The sequence below is a fragment of the Diceros bicornis genome, chromosome 10, assembly GCF_020826845.1.
Source record: "Diceros bicornis minor isolate mBicDic1 chromosome 10, mDicBic1.mat.cur, whole genome shotgun sequence".
In the NCBI taxonomy this organism is placed as follows: Eukaryota; Metazoa; Chordata; class Mammalia; order Perissodactyla; family Rhinocerotidae; genus Diceros; species Diceros bicornis.
In genome coordinates, this window is record NC_080749.1 from 58,810,030 (window position 1) to 58,836,440 (window position 26,411).

At 38.3% G+C, this 26,411-nt stretch overlaps 1 protein-coding gene across 6 annotated transcripts in view; it reads left to right on the plus strand.

The window, feature by feature from the left end:
• Nucleotides 1-26,411, plus strand: part of OSBPL6 (oxysterol binding protein like 6) — a 202,889-nt gene that overhangs the window by 163,302 nt on the left and 13,176 nt on the right. For 5 of the 6 annotated variants that reach the window (XM_058549326.1, XM_058549325.1, XM_058549329.1 and 2 more), the window contains 4 exons: nt 6,306-6,471; nt 9,578-9,711; nt 18,673-18,780; nt 20,498-20,635. In XM_058549326.1, coding sequence (XP_058405309.1) covers nt 6,306-6,471; nt 9,578-9,711; nt 18,673-18,780; nt 20,498-20,635 — 546 coding nt within the window. Of the gene's footprint in view, nt 1-1,328; nt 1,404-6,305; nt 6,472-9,577; nt 9,712-18,672; nt 18,781-20,497; nt 20,636-26,411 lie in introns of all 6 variants that reach the window. The other variant, XM_058549330.1, reaches the window with a different exon arrangement.

Below are 26,411 nucleotides of genomic sequence, written 5' to 3' on the forward strand. Positions count from 1 at the left end.
ATTTTATTAACTCAGTAAGTGAAGAGCCAGTCCCTTTGCACCCTCAACCCCCTCAAAATGATGGGGTTGGGTAAGGGAGCAACCTGGGGCGGAAATTTCCCCTATCATTCAACATAAATTCAAATTACACGGAAGGGTAAAAATGAGTTCTTTCTCCTTTTATTTACTACATTAAGCATAAAGGGATTTTTGTATAGAAAACTTTTTGTGGAAAACATTATGTATGTATAATAAACATATACATGTATGTATGCAGAAGGTTTATGAAGAAGGAAGAGAAATGTGAATTTAATTTGGAAAGTTTAGAGAGAATTGGAGATAGAAGAATTTTAAATATTTTTCGGTTGTTCCCAAAAGACTAAAGCAGCTGTGCTGTTTTTTTTTTTTTTCTCAGTCTGGACTGTTAGGTGATTCTAAGGACATCTCAGTTAATTGGAACTGAAATTAATGCTGACAACCTTGAAGAGTCAGGGTCTGTCAAATGGAGGCAAAGTGGAGTGATGAGAAGGAAATGTCGTTATCCCTTAATCCTGTCCACCAAAAAGAGAAAACCGGGAAGAAAGCTCTAGCATTCTTCTACTGGTTCATGCTTAGGTGCACATCACTAAATGAAACCCAGGCTTTCAGGTTTTCTTAGGTAATTTTTGTAGGCATTGTCCCAACACACTGAGGAAATTGAGATTTTTTTTTCCCTATGCTATGGGAACTAGCTTCCTCCTTGGAAATTCTCCAACCTGAAAATTCCAGCACCATTTTTCATGTTGAATCCCTGAGAGCTTTATGATAGGGGACTAAATGGAGAGTTAAAGATTCCTAATACTCTTCCCCTTATTTTTCCCTCCCAGCAAGAAACAAAAAAATTCTGCCTGGCCAACAAGAGGCACTCATTACAACCTCTTAGTTTTAGCCTTTGCACATTATTTATTTGATCACTTTCTCCTGAACTTATTTTTCTGTGCTTCCATTTATTGAATGCCTTTTGACTTCATATACCATGACATTGCATGAATAAAACGGTATGCACATTTATTTCACCTTAAAATCACAAGCTATTCATCAATTCATAACTTTCCATCTCCTTTTGGGGTGGGAGTTATATTCAGCAAGTAGACTTAAGTGTTTGGGTGTTCTGCGATGAGAATGATGAATTTTTCTCACAGCATGAGTGCCCCTTGAAGCTCTTTTCAATGCTAAGATTTAGGAAAAGTCAACTTCAGTTAAAAACTCTCCCTCTCCTTTGTCTGATTTTCTTTCATCCTCCCATATCCTGCCCTCTCCTCTCCCATCCCCTGTTTTCTCCTCCCTCCTCTTCTTTCATTCACTGTCAGGAAGGGCCATCTGCGAAGGGCCAGTTCAGCACAACTCGGCGCCGGCAGAGGCTAGCAGCAGCAGTGGCTACAACAGTGAGTGGATTTCAATCTCACGTGGATGTTTAATAAGAATGAGAAACTGTGTATGAGTGTCACCTCTCCTGTTCTAATGGAGCCACTCACCTGCGACGGCATCAGCTGTAGCCCGCTCCTGTGTTGGCATAGCTTTCGCATGTTTTCTGGCTGTCTTTGCATGTCAGGAGTCGCACAGGGTATTCGCGTTTGCGGTGGAAAACTATTGCATATTCCAGTTCTCTACTTCGACTATCAGTGTGAGAAATAATGTAAATTCAAGGCTGCAAAACTGAGTACAGCTCCCTGTGGTGTGGGATTTCCTTAAATGATATTGTTATTTTTTTGCCATACTGATATTGGAACCTTTGCTAACTGACTTCTGTTTTTCTAAGAAAAGTCATGTTACTACAGACATAAATTGTGCTTTTTTTTGTAGCAATGTGACTATTTGAAAAGGATGTGAGAATAAAGAAATGAGAGAGTAAGAAAAGGTGAATTTTGATGTCGTCTCTAAATGGCTACCCAAATTACACTTAGCAAGGGAAAATTGTTTTCTAGAAAGAATATTGAGCTGAAACCAGCAAATATAGTCTGGAAAAGAGAAAACCACAAAGTTAAATGGTGTTTAATCCATATATAGAGGTTGGTTTGGCTTTTTTTAAAAAGAGAAAATAGGATGGATATTAGGAGAATAGAGGAAGTATTGAGATAGATAAGACAAATAACCAAAATTTAAAATTGAGTAGAAGATGTTTAGAATAGTCAACTGTCCACGTGGAATATAAAGTAGAATATGTAAATACAAGAATCCTTTGCTGGATAAAAGTAAATCATAATATTTGCTTAATCATAATATCCTACCAGCTTTGTTAAATACAGAGTACTGAGTTCATAGCAATCATGGATGTTAGGTTTTTGGCTATTAGATAACATTTCCTGAATTAAGATTAGTCTTGCTCTTGCTAAGGTGGATAGAATTGCTGAAAAATACGAAAAGGTTTCAGTTGCATTGAGGGAGAATGGATACTGGTGCGAGGATTGTTGGTTTTCTACCTCTTGATTAGTGACTGATTCTTGCTTTACATCTGGATGCTCAGCTGGACTGTTTGAGAGAGAGAATTGCTTTTGATTATGAAATGAACCAGTGACTTGGAATTTATTAGGGAACTGACTCTTAAACTCACAGTTTTGTGAACATTTGAACAAACAAATTATTAAAATTGAGTTCCTGGTTAATGTATATCTTAGGCACGTATTCAAATGCAGATGGATAAAGTATATGACACTGACATAGTCACAAATTCTGACAATAGATGCATGTAAAATCAGTTAAATAAGTCTTAAATGTAATCTTTGCTTTATAAAATTCAGAAATCCAAATGATTATTAGAGAAAGAACAGTATCTCAGTATGGAAAGAAAAGATCAATCATTTTATGAAAATACTAATGTTTTCTTAAGTAATGTACTTCTAAGATGGCATGCAGGGAAGTGATTGCGTTTCTACTGTGTTCATTTTTTAATTGCAGATACATATAGCAAATATAATAAAACTAGGATTAGAACCTGTTTGAATTGAATGGGTTTATATTTTTTTAAATTGGGAGTAGGAGAGAGAAAGCTTTTAAAAGAGGAAAGTATTAATGCGAACCTCCCAGGGTAGGTGTGACCACAGAAGTTAAGATTAACTTAGATGCATCTAATGAGAAGAGCTGGCAACATTTGGTCATGTATTCAGCAATAGCTAGAGGGAATGGTTACTCTAAACTCTCTGGAGTTTATAGCTTTAACTCCATACCAGAGCATAGCGACATCTAGCAGGACCCTCAGCTGGGTCCCTTGGCCCCCTCACCCACATCTTAGTGACCTGTAGCTAGAGACTCAGCTCCCCAGTTTCTTTTACTGCAGTGGTTCCCCTTAATTCCCGGTCCTTTCTCTTCCCAACACTAAAGTCATCGCACACATTTTGAGCTTATTCTATCCTGCAGGTGCTTTTTACGTAGAATCCTTCCAAATGACTTCTAGTCACTTGTTTTCCTTGCTCACTCAGGTGTCGGGCAGCTGAGATTGCTCCCAAGGAAAAGTTCACCCAAGGAGAAGCTTCAGAGATTTATTCTTGTTTATGCTTAGCACTAGCATCTGGAATGGTTCACTTGCAACATCAGCCAGACCCAACAGAATGGGGGGTTGGAAAAAGGGAAACACTGGCCCTTCCCTTGGAAGAACCCTCAGAGTCCCGGTGCAATCAGTACTCCACACGAGGATCCCTGTAGGTAATGCAGAGTAACAACAGCAAGAGGCTTTTCACGTTGGCCCCATGAGTTGTATCCGCTCAGTATCTACCTTAGATCTGCTGTTGTGTGCTCTCTTTTTCCTTCATGTTACAGTTGCTAAATTTCAGTGCCAATAGTTGCACTGTCAATCCATTTCTCTTTTGACTTATTTATAAACAGGTGTTAAAAGCATCTCCTAACATCCCCATTCCAAACTGCAGTTATTGGTACCAGAATGTTCCAGGATCAACCTTCCTCCCTGTTACAGGATTTCAAGGAAGCCTTGGCTTTCTTTCCTGAGCAGGGTGTAAAGGCTGAACCCAGCATTGAAGGTTCTCTGGTACAAACATGGAGAGCTATAGACAGCTTCCACTCCAGCCATCACTGACAGAGAACCTAGTTACCACTTAAATTTTTGAATCCCATAATACCCAAATTGGTGAATAAAAAACTGAGCAAGTAAGTCCCCAGGCTGAAGAGATATTCAACCAGAGTTAGATTAATACATCTCAGTTTGTATTCTCAATTTCATTTCATGAGTTCTTCAATTAAAACAACCCATTCCATATACTTGTTTTAACAAAAAAGATATCAATATAAACATTTTCAGTCAGAAGTATATAAAAATTAGTTTTAAATTTCCCAAGGAGCTGTCTGATTGCAGTTTGAATAGAGCATTCCAATTCCTTTTCCCTGTAGGTTATATACGAAATCATTTTTACTGTTTTAATTGCCAATTTACACTTCCATTATGTTCAAAATATAAATGTGTAACTTATGTTTTTCTTCTCGGTGTCTCATTCCAACTTTTAATTGAGAGGTCATTATCTCAGGGACAAGTCTGGGTCCTTACTGGACTCTCTGGGCCTCTACTGCACTATGGCCTCCTGTCGCAACCTCTCCCCAGCCTCCCTACCCACTCAAAGGCAGAGACCCTTCTCCTATGCCATGCCAGTCCTCAGAGTGTTGAGGGCACCTGGGCACAGATAAAACCCTTTTCCGTGATCCTCAACACATTACAGTCCCCATCACCAAACACCCACATTTCTTTTTCTCAAATTCTCTTCTAGTTCCTTGTATCGGGAAACCATATCCTTAAATCTGAAAACTCCCTGGTCTACCCATTTCCTCAAGTCATAGTCTCTCCCCCTGACCTCCTCATCTCCACCAACTTATGGGACTACTCTTTCTAGATTTAGTATCACTACAGTTAAGGTCAGAAATTTCCTTTATCTATCTTCAAGTATTCTTCCACATAAATCCCATTCCTTTATAGGCATCCTAAAAAGACTTCAGTCATTGTTATCACAAAGTTACCTGGACAGGATTCCAGCAAATTCTTGAGCCCAAGGACTCCATTTTCTCAAATGCCTTATCTGTCACTTTTGTGTCTCTTTTTTGGAATAGCTATAAATTCTGATCCTGATGAGATAAACAAGCTGTTGATATCTCCCAGCCCAGTGTAGCCAAGATCTCCATGGAGGACCTCCCTCCATTCCTCCCTCCCTCTCCCCTTCTTCCCTTCTCTTTTTCTGTCATGAAGTTTAAACTAAATCAAAAAATGAAAAAAAGAAAGTGGTTGTGACATACATATACATCAGGCGAGACATTGGTTCCTTTCTCCTACAGCGTATTTCATGTTAGACAGAGGGTGTGAATTATCCTTTAATTTATACGAAATTCAGCTTGTGGAGGAGTCTAAAAATCTAATTCTTGAAGATAATTGAATGAACATCTACACAGGAAGAAATAGGGGAGGTTAATGGTGATCTGATTTACAAGAGGAATTGGTATTCTCATTTTCCAAGAATGGCTGGCAGCATTTGTAATGGTAGAACCTTCTAGAAAGAGAGGGAAAGGTGCTTTGCCTCCACCCATCACAAGCCTAGCCCAGATCCAGCCTGGGCATGGAAGTAGCTCTAGCCATTTGGGAAAATCTATAGTAATATGACTTTTTTTACTTAATGATTTTCAATATTGGCCAGTTCATAAGCCATGTTCAGATATGTAGCAGAGTTGTATGTAACATACAAAGGTAAACTACAGTAATTTATATATTTCATTTGCAAATATATTTTAATAAATCAATTTCAAATTTAATTGTGAGACTCTTTTAAGCCATTATTATATTTACTATTAAACTTTATGTTTTATCTAATGGCCACGGAGCAAGTGAATCTTTCTGTATATGCGCCTCTTGAATTTTTACCTGTTCCCTAAGCTCTAGCTCCAGGCTCAGAAAGAAGTGAGCGTAAAAAGAACTCTGACACAAGTGCTCAGACTTTCTAAGAGAAGGTCAGCTACATCACAGTTCAGACTACTGTTTTCTGCCAGTAATTTTTTAAATACAACTGTGGATTTAGAGCTGAAGCTTATCTGGGATTATGCCTTTTTGTCATGTCATTCTATAGTCATCTCTCCCTGTAACAGTGAGAAGCCCATGAGACAGTGACAGTACTAAATCAACTATGGAAAGTGAGACTCCTTCCCACACCAACCACCTGCAAAATAAATGAGTACTGAGTGTCTCCAAGTGTGTCATCAGAGAGGAATCTATTATTCTGAAGAAGGGAAGAGATCTTTTCCATGTAAGAGAATGTGGAACAATGCACTGTTGCTCTTTAATAATTTGTATCTCCCCCTTTCAGGTTCCTTTCAGTGCTACCATGTCACCAGTTCGCTTGCATTCCTCCAACCCCAACCTTTGTGCAGATATTGAATTTCAGACTCCCCCTAGCCACCTCACTGACCCTCTGGAAAGTTCAACGGATTATACAAAGCTTCAAGAAGAATTTTGTCTAATTGCACAGAAAGGTAACAACAAATATCACGTGCCCTTTAGAGAAGCTCCCTTCTGTGATGCCAGGTTGCCATTTGCTCTTTTATCCTTGTCTCGGGGTCATAGTAGAAAGATCAAATGGTTTCTATACTGTTTGGAGTTCTATATACAAAACGCCGCAGGATATGATGCCTCTCTCTTGGGAGAACACACATCGTAGGTTTACAGTTTTGACTGAATAAAGAAAGTGTCATTGAGGAGGGAAAAAAGGAAGAAAGAGAAAGAGTTATCCTGGGCAGGTCAGCAGACACTACTACTCAACATGTTTTTTTCAGTGTCTTTTAGTTATCATTTAATACATACTTGTGGGTTATGCTTAGCAAGGAAAAAAGAAATAGATTCTGTTTGAATCTTTCTCTGTTTCTATTCAACAACACTCATTGATTGTAGCTTACAATCATTGTACAATTGTAGTTTCTGGGTCAGAGATCCAGACAGGGCTCAGGTAGGCAGTTCTTCTGCATACGTGGCATTGACTGGGCTCGCTCGGTGGTGTTCTGCTGGAGGTTAGGCTGGGCTGAAAGGTCCAAGATGGCTTCACCCATGTGCCTAGCACATTGCGGGGGTGGCTGCAACACTGCACATGGCTGTGTCCATCTCCCTCTCCATGGCAGCTCAGGAATCCAAGAGAATGGAATGGAAGCTGCCAGTCCTGTTCAAGGTCAGCTCTGGAATTGGTGCAGTGTCACTTCCACTGCACTCTACTGGTCAGAGCTTCACAGACCAGTCCAGATTTGCGGGGAGGGGAAATCAACCCCACCTTGGAGTCTTTTTTAATGTTAAATTTTCAATAAGACATGTTGCATAAGCTCAATTGTTGTCATCAGCCACAGAGGGTAGGGTTTAATAAATAAGAAGCAAGACAGTAGAGTGTAGGTGGACTGAGCAGTCCTGTCTGCATTTACCGGGAAGAGCCTCAGCTCCCAAATTAACACCCTCCCCCATTTATTGCTGTAGTATTTAAATTTGAGACACTGAAATTCATTTTTTGACTTAAGATAATACCTTCCCAGACATTGTCTTTCAAAATGCATAATCTCTTGGAGAAAGATACACATTATGTTGTTTTCAGTCACTAAGACCTTATTATGAATTAATCACATATGTTTCCCCTGAGGCTGCTGGTAATAGGTTATAAAATATTCTTGAAAATGTGTGTTAAATGGAATATCTCAAGTGTCCCCGTAATACTCAAGAGCCTGGTGGCTCAGAAAAAGAAGGAGCACACACTGAGGGCATCTCTGGGGAGTCAACAAAAATCTCTACTCTCAAGCCATCAGCAAAGATGTGCTATCAGAAATTTCTTTAATTCCATAATCCTAAACCAATTAAGCTAAATCATCTTCTCCTTTTTTTGTAGATTTCTCCATTGAGATTCTGTAAGGCCAACTCTCTTTCATCTACTATTTTACTCCTAATGCATTTTTATTAAATTTCTTAGCTGGATGCTAATTATGTCACTAGACTGGAGCAGTGTTATTTTGTTTATATAACAGCATAGATTTGTGGCCAGTAAAGCCAGTAACATTCACTTCTAATGAGGGGCAAGGGGATTGTAGGAGCAGGTAGAACGAGACAGCAGATGTGAGAGTGAAGTATAGCACAGCTTCTAGAGGGAGATGGATCAATTTGAAGGCAGCCCCAGGAAAGCTTTGTGTATTTGGTTGCAATCCTGAGGCTTTCAGGAAATCCAAGTTTCAACAGAATTTTAAAGCCTCTGTTGAAACAACGTATTTTCTTTTCAACTATGTTAGAAAAAAAGGGCTTGTCTATTGAGAGAACTCTTTAGAAAGAATTATGGGTTTTGAAATGAGTGAGAGCCTGCTTTTAGAGCTGCCAGTGGGGTTAATGTATTTCAGCTATCAAGTTATTACCTTTAAATTGATGATGCCTGGAATGTAACACATAAATCAATAGATTGTGAGTCCCTTGTGATCCCGCCATTTTATCCCCTTTAAATCAGGCCACTGTTTTGTGTTAAAAATTTCTACTACTTTAAAAAATAACCTTTCTCAAATAAGGAAATCCCTATTTTAGAAGACTTTGCATATTATAGAAACTGTTGTTATAAAGATAGGAGTTGGAAATTCAACGTTTTGTATTTCAAAAGTAAAGACTGCCTTGGATTTTACCAATGTGTCTTGTTAGGCATGCAAAAAGGGGGGGATGTTGTTTTTATTATTGCTTTTATTTTGCTTTATTTTATTTCCAGCTTTATTGAGATATAATTGACATATAACATTGTGTAAGTTTAAGGTGTACAGCATGTTGATTGATACACTTATATGTTGCAAAATGATTACCACCATAGCATTAGCTAACACCTCTATCATATCACATAATTACCACTTTTTTGTGGTGAGAACATTTAAGATCTACTCTCTTAGCAACTTTCAAGTATATAATACAGTATTATTAGCCATAATCACCATACTGTACATTAGATCCCCAGAATTTATTCATCTTATAACTGGAAGTTTGTACTCTTTGAAAGCACTTCTGACGTCAAGATGCTTCTGGCTGAGAAAGTAATGCAAGTGCTGTTCTTAAGACCAAATCATTTCCTGCCTCAAAGAGAACTAGTTAGAACTTCTAAATAAGCCACCTGTTTTATGTTGGCAGGACTCATGGCTCTTTTTTGGGTGCACACTTTTGGGAAATAATTTTTGGATAGTTCTACATCATTTGTGTGAGACTTCATTGTACACAGAACTGCTCAAATATTCTCATCAACTATGGTAGAGTAAAACTTGTTCCCTTTTCCTCTAGGAATTATAGATTAATTTCTAAATATTGATATTTAGAATTGATATTGATATTTTATATGCTGCTTCCGAGTTTTTGTTGGCTTGTCTGGTATGAAATGTTAAAATCTTCATCCTGATTAATTACCATTACCATATTTGTTCTGTGTATAGATATTCCGATAGATTCCATTTTAAGGCTGATTTTTAATTTGACTGTAACATAACCTTTCCAGAAAATGTCTATGCATGAGTTAAAATGCTGAGAAGTTTATAATTTTGTATATTCTTTCTGGATCCATTTAATCTTTGTTTCTCACTTTTTTCCCCCACCTAGTGCATTCTCTTTTGAAGTCTGCATTTAATAGCATAGCTATAGAGAAGGAAAAGCTTAAGCAGATGGTTTCCGAGCAGGAACACAATAAAGGCCACAGCACACAGATGGCACGGCTCCGACAGTCACTGTCTCAGGTAAACGAGAGTGTGTGTTTCACGCTCATGACACATTCCCAACCCTGTAAGGTAAAGGATGGGAGTGGAGGCGGTTGGTCATGGAGATGGCACATTCATCTGAAATTCTCCCAAGACATTGCAGTGTCAGTATTACACTTTATTACTTTTCTTCCAAAAAATGTCCAGGTAAGAGCAAAAATCAACCGAACTGCAAACATACAATTTTCTTTTTGGCTGATTGAATACTTTTAATGCCTCTTTATGGTCGTTTATAAGGCAATCCCTGGTTTTAAAAAAAGAATCATGTGTGTATACATGATTTACGCATCTAAAATATGTTCCATAATATGCCTAATCAAATGTTAAGTAGAACAAAATCTACTAGATTTCCACACTTAATATTTTTCCCACTTACAATACATTTTAATCTGTTGAAAATTATTGATTACTGTTATCTATTTTTTCTTTTCTGGTTTACACACTTAGGGTTTCCTTCCTATCTAAGTTATGCTCCCTGAAGCTAGACTTTTATATTTTAAAATATATTATACATTACAATATATATTAATATATATTTATTATACTGTATTCAATATATATTATATTGATTTTATTAATACTAATCAAATCCCTATGTATATCAAAGTTGAAATTTCTGATAAAAAGTCTATAAAACTGTACTTATGCTTTTTTACACTAAGCCCTTCCTCTGAAATATTTTCTTCATCTAGTCTATAAATGCACTTTTAAAAATTCCTTTAAGAATTCAATGTTGTTATGTGATTTTGTATGAGAACTCAGTGTTTATATAAAATATCATTCACTTCCTGGTGCCTTGGATCAGAGTGAAGGAGCAAGCAAATCCTGGGTAAGTGGTTTTCCATGTGGATCAGCTCCTGCTTGGATAGTTTCCCTTAGTTCCTAAAAATTAGACTTAAAGTGTCTCACCATGTTTTACATAGCTGAACTGTCAGCTTATTTTCAACATTAAGTTTTATGCTATCGAGTGCTGTTATCTGGGCTACAGTTTCTGCGTTCACCATAAAACAGTCAGTTGAGGTGCATATGCTGCTTCCAGTGCAAAACTAGGGACTCGGGAGCATGGGCATTCAAAGCAGTAACTGTTGTGCTGATCTGCAGAGGGCTTTCTTCACAAGCACACTTGAATGGTTTGCCCTGGACTATTCTCATGTTATGGAACTGTTGAACGGTCAGTCCATATTAATTGATCTTCTGAATCATTATTCTGAAAGTATAATGAATCAGAAAGATCAAAATAATGTTTAGGTAAACATGCAAATGTCACTTTGTAAATATGTCATCTTGTCCCCCTAAATGTTGCAATGTTTCCTTCAGTTGTATTTGATGATGGAGGCTTAGTAGTATAACACAAGCTTGTACCAAGAAAAATAAGAAAATTTGTTTCTTGCTTGCTTGCTTGCTTGCTTTTATTTGCTTGTTGCTAAGACAGAGAATGGTAAATAGAGATCTAGGTTGGGGCATCAGGTGAAATTAAAAATGATGATGAAGAGGGGCTGCCCCATGGCCTAGTGGTTAAGTTCGGCGCTCTCCGCTGCGGCGACTCAGCTTCAGTTCCCGGGCGCGGACCTATACCGCTCATCGACGGCCATGCTATGGCAGCAACCCACGCAGAAAATAGAGGAAGACTGGCACAGATGTTAGCTCAGGGCGAATCTTCCCCAGCAAAAAAGCAAAAAACAAAAAACGATGAAGAGAAATTTTAAAACAGTTATTCATTTGTTCATTTCAGTCAACTGACTATATATTAGGTACAATGCAAGGTGTGGAACACCAGGATAAAAGTAGCTCTGGCTGCGTTCCCAGGAAGCTCATGATCTGATTAGTGAGATGAGCAGTATTTACTCAGGCAACAGTTAAATGGACCATGCTCTAGTCCATTCAGAGCAGCGCATGGGTGGTGCAGATTTCCAGGGCTCTGGTTGTTTGTTTGGAAGAATGGGAGGTCCCTGAACTGTGAGCAGAGCCACAGGTCAGGCTTCATGGAGGAATCAAGCCTTGAACTGGGCCGGAGTAGACAGCAGCAGCTCATGAGGAAGGACCTGATGCTAATGTGATAAAAGTAAAATAAAGCAAAATTGTTTCAACTTTGCGTCTTTGGGGTTAAATATTTCCTTCTCTTGTCAAAACATATTTATTTGCATCTACATTTAGAGCCTCAACAGATTGGGTTATTTTTTTAGTTGTTATATTTATTTTTTAAACCAAAAAGTTCAATTTTATCCTCAAAAGATGTGAAAATAATTTGGTACTATAAAGGTACCTTATCCACTAGAGAATTCGGTGCTTCCAATTGTGTATTATCTCAGCATTTTGGCTAATGTGAATTCTTGTGTTTGTCCATACCCTCCCACTGGGCCAGTAATAACCTCACTGGCCATCTATTCCCATCACTTCTGAGGCTGGACTCTCTTTGAAATCACCACAGCTTTTGCTTAGGCATTTAAGTTTACTGACAGTTCACTCCTTTCTAAGGAATCACTATCCATGGTTAGACCAATAGAGAAGTGTCTAGAGAATTGCAGTTAGTTCATAGTGGCTTAGCATGGGGTGAACAAAGAAGAATTAATCTAGGAGTAGCTAGTTCAGTAGGTGGGAACCAGCTCATCAGGGACCACATGGAGGAGTTTATATTTATCTTATCAGTGATACGGAGGCCTTAAAGAATTTTAACGAATGAGTGAAAATGCCAGAAATTGAAAATATTACCACATACTTCTGTATATTAGAAAGATTACTCTGGTACAGTATGGAGGATGGATGGAATTCAGACAAAACTAGTTGAACAGACTGTTATGATATAAGGCAGGCCTGATCTAAGGAAGTGCCAGCGTTCATAGAAGGAGAGGATGGGTTTCAAAGACACTGAGCGAGGACTGTCAGCATGGCTTGGAGATCAACTGAATATTAGAGAGAGACAAGGAGCCAGATTCAAGACTACTTTTCAGGTTGTTTACTTGGATAACTAGGTAAATAATAGTTCTTTTCCCCAAGAGAGGAAATATAAGAGGAACTGATTTGTCAAGGGTAAATAATGAGTGGTTTTTATGGCGACTGAGGTGTCTGTGGGACATCCAACAGATAGTTAGAGATATAGATGTAGGGCTCAGGAGAGAGGTCTGGGCTAGAGAAAAAGATGTGGATGCCCCAGTGTATCGGTGAAGTTATAGATGTTGATAAATTCTGTTTTCAGTCAGAATAAAAGAGGGTCAATGTACTGCTATAGAGAACATTAATATTTAAAGGAAAGGCTGAAAAAAAAGATCCTTTGATGGAGACCGAGAGGAAGCAGCCAAAGAATTTAGATAGTGATGACCATTGAGACTGAGTGTAAAGAGTTTAGATAGTCTCAAGAAGGAAAAGGTGAACAGAATCTGATTTAGCAGCAAGTAATATACGGACTGAAAGTCAACCTTAGAATTTGCAGTCATCTCAGCTTGTTTGTATCGTGAGGGGAAGGAACCAGCAGATAAGGAGACACTGAAGATGGAAAACAGTTAACTGATGGAGCCATCCTGATTGGCCAACTCTATTTTCATTGTCCCTCTTTTAATACAGCACTTAGGACTGAACAAGATACTAAATAGCTTGAGTACATTGAGACAATTGTTCTGAGTATCTTTTTTATTAATATAACTTCACCTTATAGTGTGATTTCAGGTAGCCTAAAGACATCTTTGATCCATATTCAAGTGTCATCAGTTAAAAACTCAGATTTTTTTTTTTATGACCAATTACCAAGTCAAGTCTCCCCCCAGAGAGGGAAGGAGACACTGTGTTTAAATAACTTCTTGAATTAGTCTAACATTTTTAAAGCATATTTCTTTATTTTATGTAAGTCCTATTTGATATATGTCTAATGGTTAAAATGCCGCTTTTTCGATAAAGCTTTTAAGTATATCAACTTGGCAAATTCCATCATCCTTTCAGAAGGCACACAGCATCTCAAATATATAAAATTAGCGTTCTTCACTAGGTGCTCAGCATAAATTGTTACTTGCCTTTGGCGTGTAATAATTTGCAACTGAACAGGATAATGAATTCCTCTTCTCAAGTGATACTTCTTCCCTGATCTATAAGTACACAAAGACATACATAATTCTGTTATTTTACCTCCATGAAACTTTAAAAGTAACTTTCACACCTGAGAAGCAGTATAGATGTTGGATTCGAGCCTTTAGGACAGGGCATTTTATGTGCCATCTGTCCCTTTAGAAATGACTTTATTTCACAATGGCTGTAATTTCACGTCGCATTTAATGTAGTGCCCTGAACACGAAAATCAAATAGTATATAATAAGACTAAGGTAACCTCAGTAGGCCAGATTACTATGATAATAAAAGATTCGACTTGACTTGAGTCTGTCTTCAATACATTACACTTTTGTCGCTGTTACTAGTTTGATTTCTGGCCCCAGAATTTGTGCACAGCTGTGCTAAATGCAGTGGATATTGGGTCCATACAAATGTGAGTGGCAGAATATGACCCTTGTACTCCAGCTAGAATTACTGTATTTCATTAAATCAGTATGCCATCAGTTGTTAGATGTACCATCATGTTGTGCATTACTAAGAAAGAAAAAGACTGCTGGTAATTAAACTGACACAGTGCTTCAGAGGTGTTAAATGTGCGAGAAAATGTGCATCTTAGAATCAACAAAGTATGATATGTTTGAGAATGTAAGCAAAAAATTGACTTAAGGCACACAGTAGCATAATTAAATTCCCAATCATAGTACTTACCATCCCTCCTACCTACAGCAATTCGCATATCCAAAATAAATATTCAGTGGTGGGATGAAAGTTCCAAGTGTATTTGTTTATTCCTGAATTCCACAATTCCCTGACACTTGGCCAAATTTGTTCTGTACAAAGATATTCTTCGTAGAATCCTTTACATCTTTTTTTAGCTATCCAGTAAATTCAAATTGATGTCATTTTGGACATAATTTGGCAATATTTATTAAAGCCTTGAAAAGATTTCATCCTTTGACCCTTTAGTCCATGGCTGATATGTCTAGTCTAAGGAAGTAATGCTGAATGTAGAAAACCGTTATGCACATAAACATTCATGGCAGCTTTATTTATTCTAGTAAAAATCAGTAACAGCCTAAGTGCCCAATGATCGGAAATAATTGCTTATTATGCCACTATTAACATTGTATTTGTAAGGAGTTTGCAACATAAATGTTTATGTGCAAAGAATAAGTGGCAGACACAGGATGTAAAGTATGTACCCATTAAATAATGTGAAAAATGCATAGAAAAAAAACCAGAAAGAAATATACCAAGCTACCAACAGTTGACTGATTAGGTAGTAACATATGAATTTTTAAAAATATTTGTCAACTTTTTGCATTTTCCAAATACATTATAATAGTATGTATTTATTTTAAAAGCAGAAAACAAGGTGACTTTTAAGAGAACCCCAGGATTTGGTTCTTGATAGCCCTAGCTTTGGCCATTTCCATGCTCATTCTCTCACTCCTTTGGAACCAGTTTGCTTTTATCCAAAGGGTTTAAGTCTCTGATGACTCCATCTTACCATATGTTTCATATCCTCCTCTGGCCGTCAGGCTTCCTTCCATGTTTACTTCCCAGATCCCACAGTTCCATTCAGTAAAACGTATATGCCAGAGTCTCACCCAGTCTAAGATAAATTCTCACCCATTGTCTGCTTGGGTGGATGAATGGTAGTTAATAGCCAAGGAGGTGAGGATTTGGGAATTGATTCGGGCTCAGATCTTCAGATGGTAACTTCTTTTATAGATAGAGAAGGAATTGTGTGTTTCTTGAATATATTAGATTTGAATGTGTATGAGGGATGTGAGGCGTTGGGGAAATGAGCATACCTTATGGAGAGTTTTTAGTGCAGTTCGAGCTCACTAATGAAAGAAAGTAGTGAAAATAAGCATAAAACCTGCCTGGTGAAGAATCTAGGCACAGCTCCTGAGCCTCCCTGTTAGGCCTGTGGTCCTGTATGACACTGATAGACCAGTGTTATTACTGACAAGTCTCCATAGCTTTTCTTGCTCGTTGGCTGGCACGAGTGGCTGGTGACCTGCCTCCTTTTTCCTTGCTTCGCCACTGTTCGTGCTCCTTGGGTGCATTCCGTATGTTGTTTCTGCCACTATCTGGGCTCTTCTGTGTTAATTATCACTAATAGCATCATTTCACTGAAAATACCTATATTCTTCAGTGTTCTCAGGGATGTTTTCATGATATTATTACAGAGGAAATAGTTGAGTTTCAGGGAGGGAAATAATAAATGTGGTCCTGAGCACTGCCTGAGAGCACTGCACCACAAAGCTCATGGCGCTTGGTTGTAGCAAACTTGAGAAACAGTCTGTATGATCGAGGCAAAAGAGGAGCAGCCCGGGTAAGACACGCAGAAAAGGGCTGCTGCATGCTCAGTTGTCTGCTGACACTCTCTGCCGTTGCGGCTGCCAGAGTTGGAAAAGTATTTATTTCCATGCTTTTTTTTTGTGCTATGTAACAACTTTTTTCTACCACTGCATATATATTATTAACAAAATATTCCTTTTAAACTTTTAGCTCATTCCTATTGATATTAATGGCTGGAGGTCACCTTGTATGCCTTCGCACACACCTGTAGGCAGGATCACATTTTTGAATACTGGATGAGATGAGAGCTGACACGAGAATTTAACTTTTTTAAATATCCAGAACAAACAATTCTACAGCTTTCCTTATCAATGGCAAACTCGTGTTCCACCCTGAGGAAAGCTGTTACTTATCCTTGCCCTTGAGTTTTTGTGGGGTTGTTTCATTAGTTCAGTTCTGGTGGCAACAGAAGGGTGCAGTCACTTTGGAGGAACCACTAGTTGAGGTTTATATGAAACCTTGAGGTCAAGGCTGTGATTCTGCAGTTAAAACCATCAAACAACTTACTATGAGGTCTCCTACTTCCAAAACAGCAAAATATATCTGGTTCCCATTATTTCAGTAACTAAGACAACTTTCAATACACTTGTGGACAGAGAAATAATGAAAGAATAAATAAGCATATGTATTATTATATACAAATAAGCATATATATATAGGTCACAAAGGATAGGATTAAAACAGTATTTTTTTTTTCCAAATTCCAAGTGTCTGAGATTTTGCTCTAAGAAAAATGATCCCGAGCACTTTTGCAGAAAGTAAAGATATTAGGATTCTTCCTTTGAAGCGTGTTTTTTGTTTTTGTTTTTTTGTGAGGAGATCAGCCCTGCGCTAACATCTGCCAATCCTCCTCTTTTTTTTTTTTGCTGAGGAAGACTGGCCCTGGGCTAACATCCATGCCCATCTTCCTCCACTTTATATGGGACGCCGCCACAGCATGGCTTGCCAAGCAGTGCGTCTGTGAGCGCCCGGGATCCAAACCGGCGAACCCTGGGCCGCCGCAGCGGAGCACGGGCACTTAACTGCTTGCGCCACCAGGCTGGACCCTCTTTGAAGCATGTGTTTTATTTACTAAAAAAATAATCACCTTTTTTCTAACACATCCCTACTTTCTCATAGAACTGGACACATATTTCCTCCTCTCTGCAAATGTGATGACTGTAGGACCCGTATCCACCTTTAATCCATCAATACTTGACATCCCACCAGACCGAGTGTGTTATATGTGGCACATATTTTACAAACTGGTTGTAAGGACTTTAAACAAAAGCTGAAAGCTGTGAGTGAACAATTTTCTCCTCAAAAAAGCAAAAGCTGAGTTGAAGCGAGAGAGGAGAGTGTGTTCTGTGCTCCATGCTCAACAGCTGTACACTGCTCAATGGGAGTGTGAAGTTTAGCCACTTTGTAATTCATCCTGGTTGTTTTAATAGGTACAGAGTTACAATTATGATATTAAATTTGTGTATGTATCAGTTTACTGTATGCATTGACTCCATATGAAGAAAAGCAGAATGCCCATTCCCTGGGGCAGATGCCCTCATCGCTAAGTCTTGATATTCATCTCCACTCTCTAAAACATTCACTTCCATCTCCTAATTGCTGATTTTAATGGGAAGGAAAGGAGCTGTCCAGCTTTTCACTGGGCCTTGTCCTCACAAAGGGCTTTTACTTGAGACTGGATGTAATTCCAGTTAGCTACATCATGTATATGGAACATGTTCCCATGCATCAGTGTGATGCATGTACCTTTGTCCACAGGGCCCTACAGGGAGACCATGCTTATGTAAAGCTGTTCTCTTCTCATCGCACACACTAAACTCTTATAGCAGATGGTGTTTGATGCTGACTTAGGGTGTGTTGAAAGTAGTGTGATACAGATAACTTGGAGTTAGTTTCCTTTTCGTGTCTCATTCATTATGCTTTTCAGTGTCTGCATTGCTCAGTGAAGGCACCTTTTGGCCTGCACTTGAGTTAATTCTGCTACACCATCATATGTATTAATTATGTGCTCCTAGAAAATGAAAATACAACTATTTTCTTTCACTAGACTAAAATATAATTCTATAAAATATAAAACCAGTTCATTGTTCATTCCGTTTCCAAATAATTTTTAAGATAACTATCTGGCTTTGAAACAACTCCCAAACTCTAGAAACCAGAACAAAAAAAAATGAAAGAGTCAATAGTTTTTATCCCAGGGTGTAAAATGTAATATATATGTGGTGGTAGACTGGGCTTGGATGTAATGGGCCTGACTCTAAGGGAGAGAAAATTCCATGAATCATTTTCATGAAATCCATGAACTCTTTCAACCCTCTAACCTACTAAGTAGTAGTCTTATATGACAAAAAAATGAATACCTTAATTCTGAGCCATTTATTTCCTTCTTACTGGTAGGATTTGGCCTATGATGACTCCAAAAGTTACAGCTAAGAATATCATAGACTTGGTTGTCTAAATTGTACCTGTCTGCTTGCTCTGTTTTATGCTTGCTTATCTATTTGAAATTACATGTGCAATTTTTGTCATTTTAAGGCACTCAACCAGAATGCTGAACTAAGGAGTCGGTTGAACAGAATACATTCAGAATCTATTATTTGTGATCAGGTTGTCAGTGTAAATATTATTCCTAGCCCTGATGAGGTAAGACTCATTTTTAATAGATGTCAAGTACTTATTTTATAGCATATAAATCTGCATATTTTTGTTTATTTTTATACAGATCTTTCACTGTTAATAAGATTTCCTGCATAAATATTTAGTTGCTGACAGTTCAGTGTTCTTTGTAGTGAAGGATGTACATAAGCCTGACATCATTTATTAATGGTGATCAGTGTCTATTTTTATTTATCCCTGTGTTCACCTGATGCCACTGAGTGTTTACTTTATATATACCCCAGCTTGTGAATTTTCTGTCTGTCTCAGTCTTCATTTGAAATGTTCATTATCATCAAATGACTCATGAAATGTTGAAAAAGCATTTTTGGTTGAGAAGGTGCTAAATAATAGTTTTCTTAAGCCCCATCTAAGGAGAGAGGCTACCTGACCTTGCTAAGATAATACTAATGGTGCTGCTACAGCTACTACTGATGATGATGAAAATAATTAATGGCTAACGCATGTCAAGTGAATGCTTACTGTGTGCTAGGCATTGTGCTAACCATTTTACATAAGTTATCTCATTTGACACTCGCAACAACCCTCTAAGGTAGGTGCTATTATTATTCTATTTTTCAGAAGAGTATTTGAAGAAATGGTAAGAGGATAGGAAAACATTCAGTATTTGGTCTAAACTTAAATGTGTAGTTGTGTTTATAACCCTTTATAAAATTATTATTTTATAGTCATGAGAATTTACACTTTTCAACAGTAATGTTAGAGTTTTATATACAGTGATACATGTAACAAGGTGAGAGTTTTAACTAATACTGAGGTCATATTTGCACCAAAAACATGCACTTTTCTAGACATCTACAGGTGCAAGGGTTCTACCATCTAACTGCTTAGGAAATACCATCCCAAGACAGCTTCTCTTTGATTGAAGTTGCCCACCCTATGTCCCTTCACCTCCATGGGTCCCATGATCTCCGATGACACTTATGCTCACTCAATTGCCCAGAATCTAGAAATATTTCTAAAAACTTTATCATTTAAAAATTAGTTAACAGTCTCAATTTGAATCTTCTTTTCAACCTAAAATGTGTACTAGAATATATATATATATATATAGTAGTTCTCTTACATATTTTCTTATTGAAACTTAAATAGCTTCCTTGGAAACAATATTTATCACTTACTGAATAAAAATACAGTTTGAAATAAGGTTCAATACCCTAGTCATATATTTCATATATATATATATTCATTGACTAAAATTCATGATCAAACTGGAAAATGACTATTATATATTCTGTCTCAAAAATTAGTCTTATAGATTGTTTTCTTAGCATATCTCTAGTGGTTTCTGCAAATACTTCTTGAGGTTTAGTATACTCGTTAGAATTTGGCTAGTAATGACAGACCTAAGTATATGAGAATGAACTTATCTCCACAGTCAATTCAGGGTGTTGATAGGGGCTCAACCTGTTAAATTCCACCTAATATCAATTGAGAATAGATTTAAAATCATGTCATGGTGCCAGCATCTTTCAACTCTGCCTTTTGGATTTTTAGACATATTGGAAGGAAACTTACACAGTGGTCATTACTGAGCTGCCAGTGAAAATTACTTGTGGTCACCACTCTTAACATATGGTGTGAATTTCTCTAGAAATCTGGCCAGTACATCGTGGTCTAATTTGAACAAATAGCTATTCTTTACACAAATAACAATTACACCATATGCTTCTCTCTTCTGTAGGCTGGTGAGCAAATTCATGTCAGTCTCCCCCTGTCACAGCAAGTAGCCAATGAGAGCCGCCTCTCCATGTCAGAGTCTGTCTCTGAGTTCTTCGATGCACAAGAGGTCCTCCTGTCTGCAAGCTCGTCAGAGAATGAGGTAAGGTTCCTTGATGTGTCAACACCAGCTGCTTCTGACTGTGAGTTTGGGTTAAAGAAAGTAAGACTATGGAACTCTTTTTTTTTTTTAAACATCATAGTAAGATGTCCAAATTGTAGCAAAGCCCAAAGCATGCAAACTATATTGGTTCCCATTTACTGAGCACTAAACACTTCTGGATGTCAACTTTTATTACTCTTAAATTCGATGAATAAAAGGAAAGAATCAAGCATTTATTCTGGCGTTCTTGTACAATTCATGTTTCAAGGTAACCAAATAGTTGATGACAGAACTGTTTAGCTAATAAATGTAGAGAGAACAAGAGAATTAGAAAATCACCATTCATGCTCGCACATGCACACATGCACCCAGACGTATGTGTGTGTATGTACATATATGTATGTGTATATATGTATACATCTTTGCCAGAGACATGAATCTGAGCTTAGAAAGCTAGTGTCTAGCATATCTAGTTGGGTAATTATGGTTGTTGGAGGCTACCATAAAAGCTTTATTGGATTTCTTTTCATGTGCATGAGTCTTGGCAAGGTCTTAGAAACAGGGAATCTCTTCCTTGGTCAGGTTGCAGAAATTAATTCTACTGAAATTTAGTCAAGTATGCTTTGATTTTTTTTTTTTTTTTTTTTTGGCATAGGGAAGCAGCCAAAACTCTTTCCTACACAGTTGATTAGGAATTTTGTCATTTGATACTGCAGATCTGTACTGCATTTTTACAAAAAGGAAATGAAATAGTTGCTAAATGTTATTTCCATATGCATAGAAAATAGATTGGAAGGAAACATCCTGACAATTAGTAGTAGTTGTTTTTGGATGTTTGGAATTATGAGTGATTTTAGAAACAAAAATAAATGGAAAAGAGAAAGAAATAATGAACACATATCACTTCTGTAATGGAGGAAAGGTAAAACAGAATTCATGTATCAGGTACTGAATTTGTTACCACACCAAGCCATGAACCTGCCTCTCAGATCCCAAGTCATGCATTAACAGATTCACAGACTCCCATTCACAAGCCAGAGTACTAGTTTAATTATTCATAATGATAGTGGATGCTATCAGATGGACAAAATAATTATGCTCGCTGATTAGTGTCTCTTTCCCTGTAGGCAAATCTGCATGGGAAGCTTAATTCTAGGTAGGAGGTTGTTTGGTGAGCAAGGAAGGAATGGGAGCAGGAGACGTGAGTTGAGTGAACTTAAGGCTAGGAGGGCCAGGGTGTAAGAGCTCCCAGCTTTCGTCTCCATCACAGGGATACTCTGCCACGTGGATGGCATTTTCGTGTCTGTGAGCCAATCTCTGTACCTCCAGGGACCACCATGCTGGAGACGTGCTGCCAGCATCTTCTTTTCTGACCCTCCCTTTTCTGAGCTCCCCTTGCTGACCAGTCCTTCATCTTTCTTCAATCAGGTTACAGTCAAACTTGACTCCACATTATCTGGGCTCTGCCCCATCATCTGATGACTTTATAGCCTGTCTCTCTGAGAGTGACCTAATTTCCTTATTTCCAAGTTCTTGGGGGCACACCCAACTGGGTGCCACTTGTACCAGACACTAACAATACAGAAATAAGAAGATGTGAAGCAGGTTATTGCACGAGTCCAAGCAAGATGGTGTGCTACCCCCCAGAGAAGAGTGACCCTAGAAGAGGGACAAGGAAGTAGGGGACAGGGGCGTGTGGAGATGATACATTCACTTTGAGGTATTGTGAGTTTATCAGACCTCTCAGTGCGGTTGTTGGGCCAGCATTTGGATATTCAAGTCTAAAGCTCAAAGATTGAGAGCAGATCTGAAGAGAGAGTGAGAGTTAGGTCAGGATCCACATAACCAGCTGACTGTGAGACATTGCCACCTGCCACAGAACCTCTAACTCCGCATGTCCAAAAATAAAGTAATCAACAAACCCCTTCCACACACACACATCCCCCACCCTAAGAAAAAAAACACAAACCTACCCACACTTCTTATCTTGCTTATCCAAGTGCTCTTGTACCCACGTGTTCATATCAAACACCGGAATATTTCCCTTCACTCCTGCCTTACTTCCACCACCCACACTGATTTACTCATTGGGTTCTATAACTTCAATCACCTGAATACTCTCAGATCCATACATTTTCCTACAGCTTCCCTGCTACCATCCAATTCACTCCTCCATCATCTCCCCACCTCGGTCACCCTGTCAGTCCCCATAACCAGTTTTCCTGCCTTTCTTCTTGCCCCCTCTAATCCATTTTCCACTGGGTAGCCTGATTAATCTTTCTGAAATGCAAATCTGGTTGTGTCCCTATTCCCCAGTGTCCTTAAGATAACTATCTAAACTCCTTAGCTATCATACAAAGACCATTATAATCAGATCTCTGCTCTCAGCTGTGGCCTCTTGCAACCTCTATTCTTCTGGAGCCTTCCAGGGGCCAGAGGAGTGGTTCCTGGAGTTGTCAATTTGCTAAAGATCCCCCATGTCCCTTGCTAAAGTAGAGAAAGTGACTCTCTCCTACAACCCACATTGGAAAGAACTGATTCCATGTGCCCTGTATCTTACAGTTTTTCATAAAATGAATATTTTTACTTAAATCTTCTCCCTTTATCACAACGCTCAGTCTTAAGTATTTCAAGATGCTAGTCCAGGAATAAACCCAAGTGGCAGACACGATGTTCTCAGAGTCATTCTTCTCCTTCGGCTAAGACTGGTACTGTGTCAACCTCAGCTGCTCGAGTCTCTAAATTCCCTTGTGATGAGACCTCCAGAAGATTCCTCGAGTCTTCACACCAACACACTTAGCAAGTCCACCTAGCTAATGTACTGTACATGAGTGAGTCCTAGCAGTGGCTGCAGGGTCGGCTCAGGCTGCATATTCTGCACTACATCTACCAGAGGTGGTTGGGCCTCTGCACTTGCCGTCCACTCTGGAACATTTCCGGAGAGCCACACGTTCCAACCCCTCACTCACCTCAGTCTACTCAAAAGTCACCTTCAGAGAAGCCCACCCTGGCTGCCCTATCTACAAGTTAGAGCTACCATTTCCTCCACTCCCCTGATCTTTCGTATTCCTCTTCCTTTCTTATTTGTTTTCCTTAATACTTATCACTATCTAACAAAATACATACTCCATATATTTCACTTGTCTGTTGTGTGTCTCCCCCACTAGAATGTAAGTTCCATGAGGGCAGAGATTTCACCACTGTGTCCCCAGCACAAGAGCCGTTCTGGTGAGCCCAGAACAGGTACTCAATAAATATTTGCTAAGTGAATGAAGGAAGGAATGTTTACAGCACCTTAACCCATGATTAATCTGAGAAACATCTGGGCATTAGCTGTCTTACATTAACATTTTCCATGACTGAGAGAAAAATCCTCTTTATGTGATCTCCACCAATGCACCTCACTTTATGAATGCTCGGCCCCTTTAGAAAATGCTCTTCTTGCTTCCAGAATGATCTACTTCCTTGCCTCTGCTTTGAAACTTGTTTCTGCAATGCTACATGCCTGGTCACATTTAGAAAAAAATATTTCCTGAACTCTTTTGAATCCCTAAGCTCTTCAAGAGAAATATTTGGCCCCAGGACTTCTTAACCATGGGGAGAAAACAAATATATATTCAATGTTTATTACTTCAGAGCCTTAACTTTAGATACAGGATAACGGGAGTGGACCACAGCCCAAGTGCCCAGCCTTAGCTACTGCCCACACATATGGTAATACAGATCTTACTCCAGGGCCACTGTCATTGTAGAATTCTTTTACGTCTACGTGGACCATTCTACATCCACATGGGTATTGGACCATTTCTATCATATATTAGTTTCAGGGAGATTAGAAGCTGAAGAGGAATAGACTGTTTATAGCTTTTTGTAGGATAAACATGACTGTTTGCTTAGCAAACATTCAAACAATAAACATGCATGCAGCATGAATTTGGTTCAGGCACGCATGTGTCTCCTCTAACAGAATCCGGTGTGATCAGCTTTTTTCAGAGAAATCACGTGGAAGAGTTTGCTTTACCTTTTTTTTCTCTCAAGCCCCAGCGGGAGGGTTTCATGAGCCTGATGTTTTAACCAGCAGCTCTGCTGCAGTCAGTGGGAACTGGAAGCTAGTTGCAGAGGGAAAATATGAATCAGAAAAAGACTTTATTCTCAATTGACCATCTTTATAGACTCGCTCAGTGTGCAGAAACAACACTACCATGATTCATTTATACACGCAATCATTCTGTCCATCACTCTGTTCTCCCTGAATATATGAGCTTTTCTCAACTCTAATTTTACAAACATCAGCAATACATCCAGAAAACTTAAAGGCAGAGACTGATTGTTTTTATTACATACAGATTTAAAACTTTTACATGGCAAAAAAAAAAAATTGCATAAACAATGTTAAAAAATAAATTGCAGACTAAGAAAAAATGCAACCTCTATGACAAACTGAAAAATGTGTGAAAGATAAGAAAACAAATTCACAAAAGATGAAATCCAAACTTTTAAAAAGAGGTTTTTTGTGTATGTTAGGTAGATAGATACTAAAAAAGATTGATAATATATGGTGTTGAAGTGGGTGTGGAGAGAGAGATACTCTCGTATACTGCTGCTGAGAAGAAATTAATACAGTCTTTCAGGAGAACAGTTTGACAACATAGGACTAAAGCCTAAAAGTGACCCATTTGATGCAGCAATTTCACTTCTAGGAATAAATCTTAATGAAATTTCCAGACAGATTCACAGAAATATATTTACAAGGATGTTCACCCAGATATTGTCTATAATAATAAAAAGTTAGAAACCACTTAAATGCTGGTTAAATTCCTTGTGTCATAACCATCTTATGAAATAAGTTGCCATTCCAAATAAAGATGAAGAGCTATATGTATTTGAATGGAAATATATACAGAACACTATAAAACAATATGTAAACTGATCCCCTTATTCAGTATCTAAAGACAGATGTATCAATATGTTTGTATAGGCATTTTGAAATTGGGGGTAACACTCACCAAATGTTAAAAGTGATCTCCTGTAGGTGATGCGATTATGGGTGATTTTCATATCATCTGTTTACCCTCATGTAATTTCTAATTTTTTACAATAAGAATGTTTCATTTTTATGTTCAGAAATAACATAGTGCTATTTCCATTTTGAAGAAAGTAAATAAGTATCAGCAGCTTTCTTGCCTGCGGTAGAGACATTGGTTTTTCCCATTTTCTGAATGGCTCTACCGTACTCCTCTGTTTTCTTATCTGCTCCATTTCTAAGTACACATGTTGCCTCTAAATTTTATTCTCATGCAAATTTTGGTTTCATTTTAGTTCCATGTTTTTCTCATGTAGAGAGTAGCTTAATTCTTTATTTCTCTCTGTCCCTAAATCTTCCTGCCCCAACCCCAAATAATCTGCCAAATTTTGTCCATTATACTTCAAACGTGGCTCTCAAAGAGCCTTTACCTCTGGATCCTCATTGTGGCCATCTTAATCTAAGCTGTCAGTATTTCTTACTCGGATCTATGCAGTATCCTATTACCTGGCCTCCTTAAAAGCTGTCAAGTACCTTCCTGAAAACTAAATATGACTCTATCATTCCCTTGCATTTAATAACTCACAGGATTATATGTGAACCCTGTATGCTGACATGAAAAGCCCTTCACGGACAGACCCTCTTCTTGTTCACCCCAACCTCTGTCACAGTCACTCAACTTCTTAGCTTTCCTAGAATAAATGTTTCTCTCCTGGTCCTTGCCTTTGCACACTCTGTCTTCTTCCTCTGCTG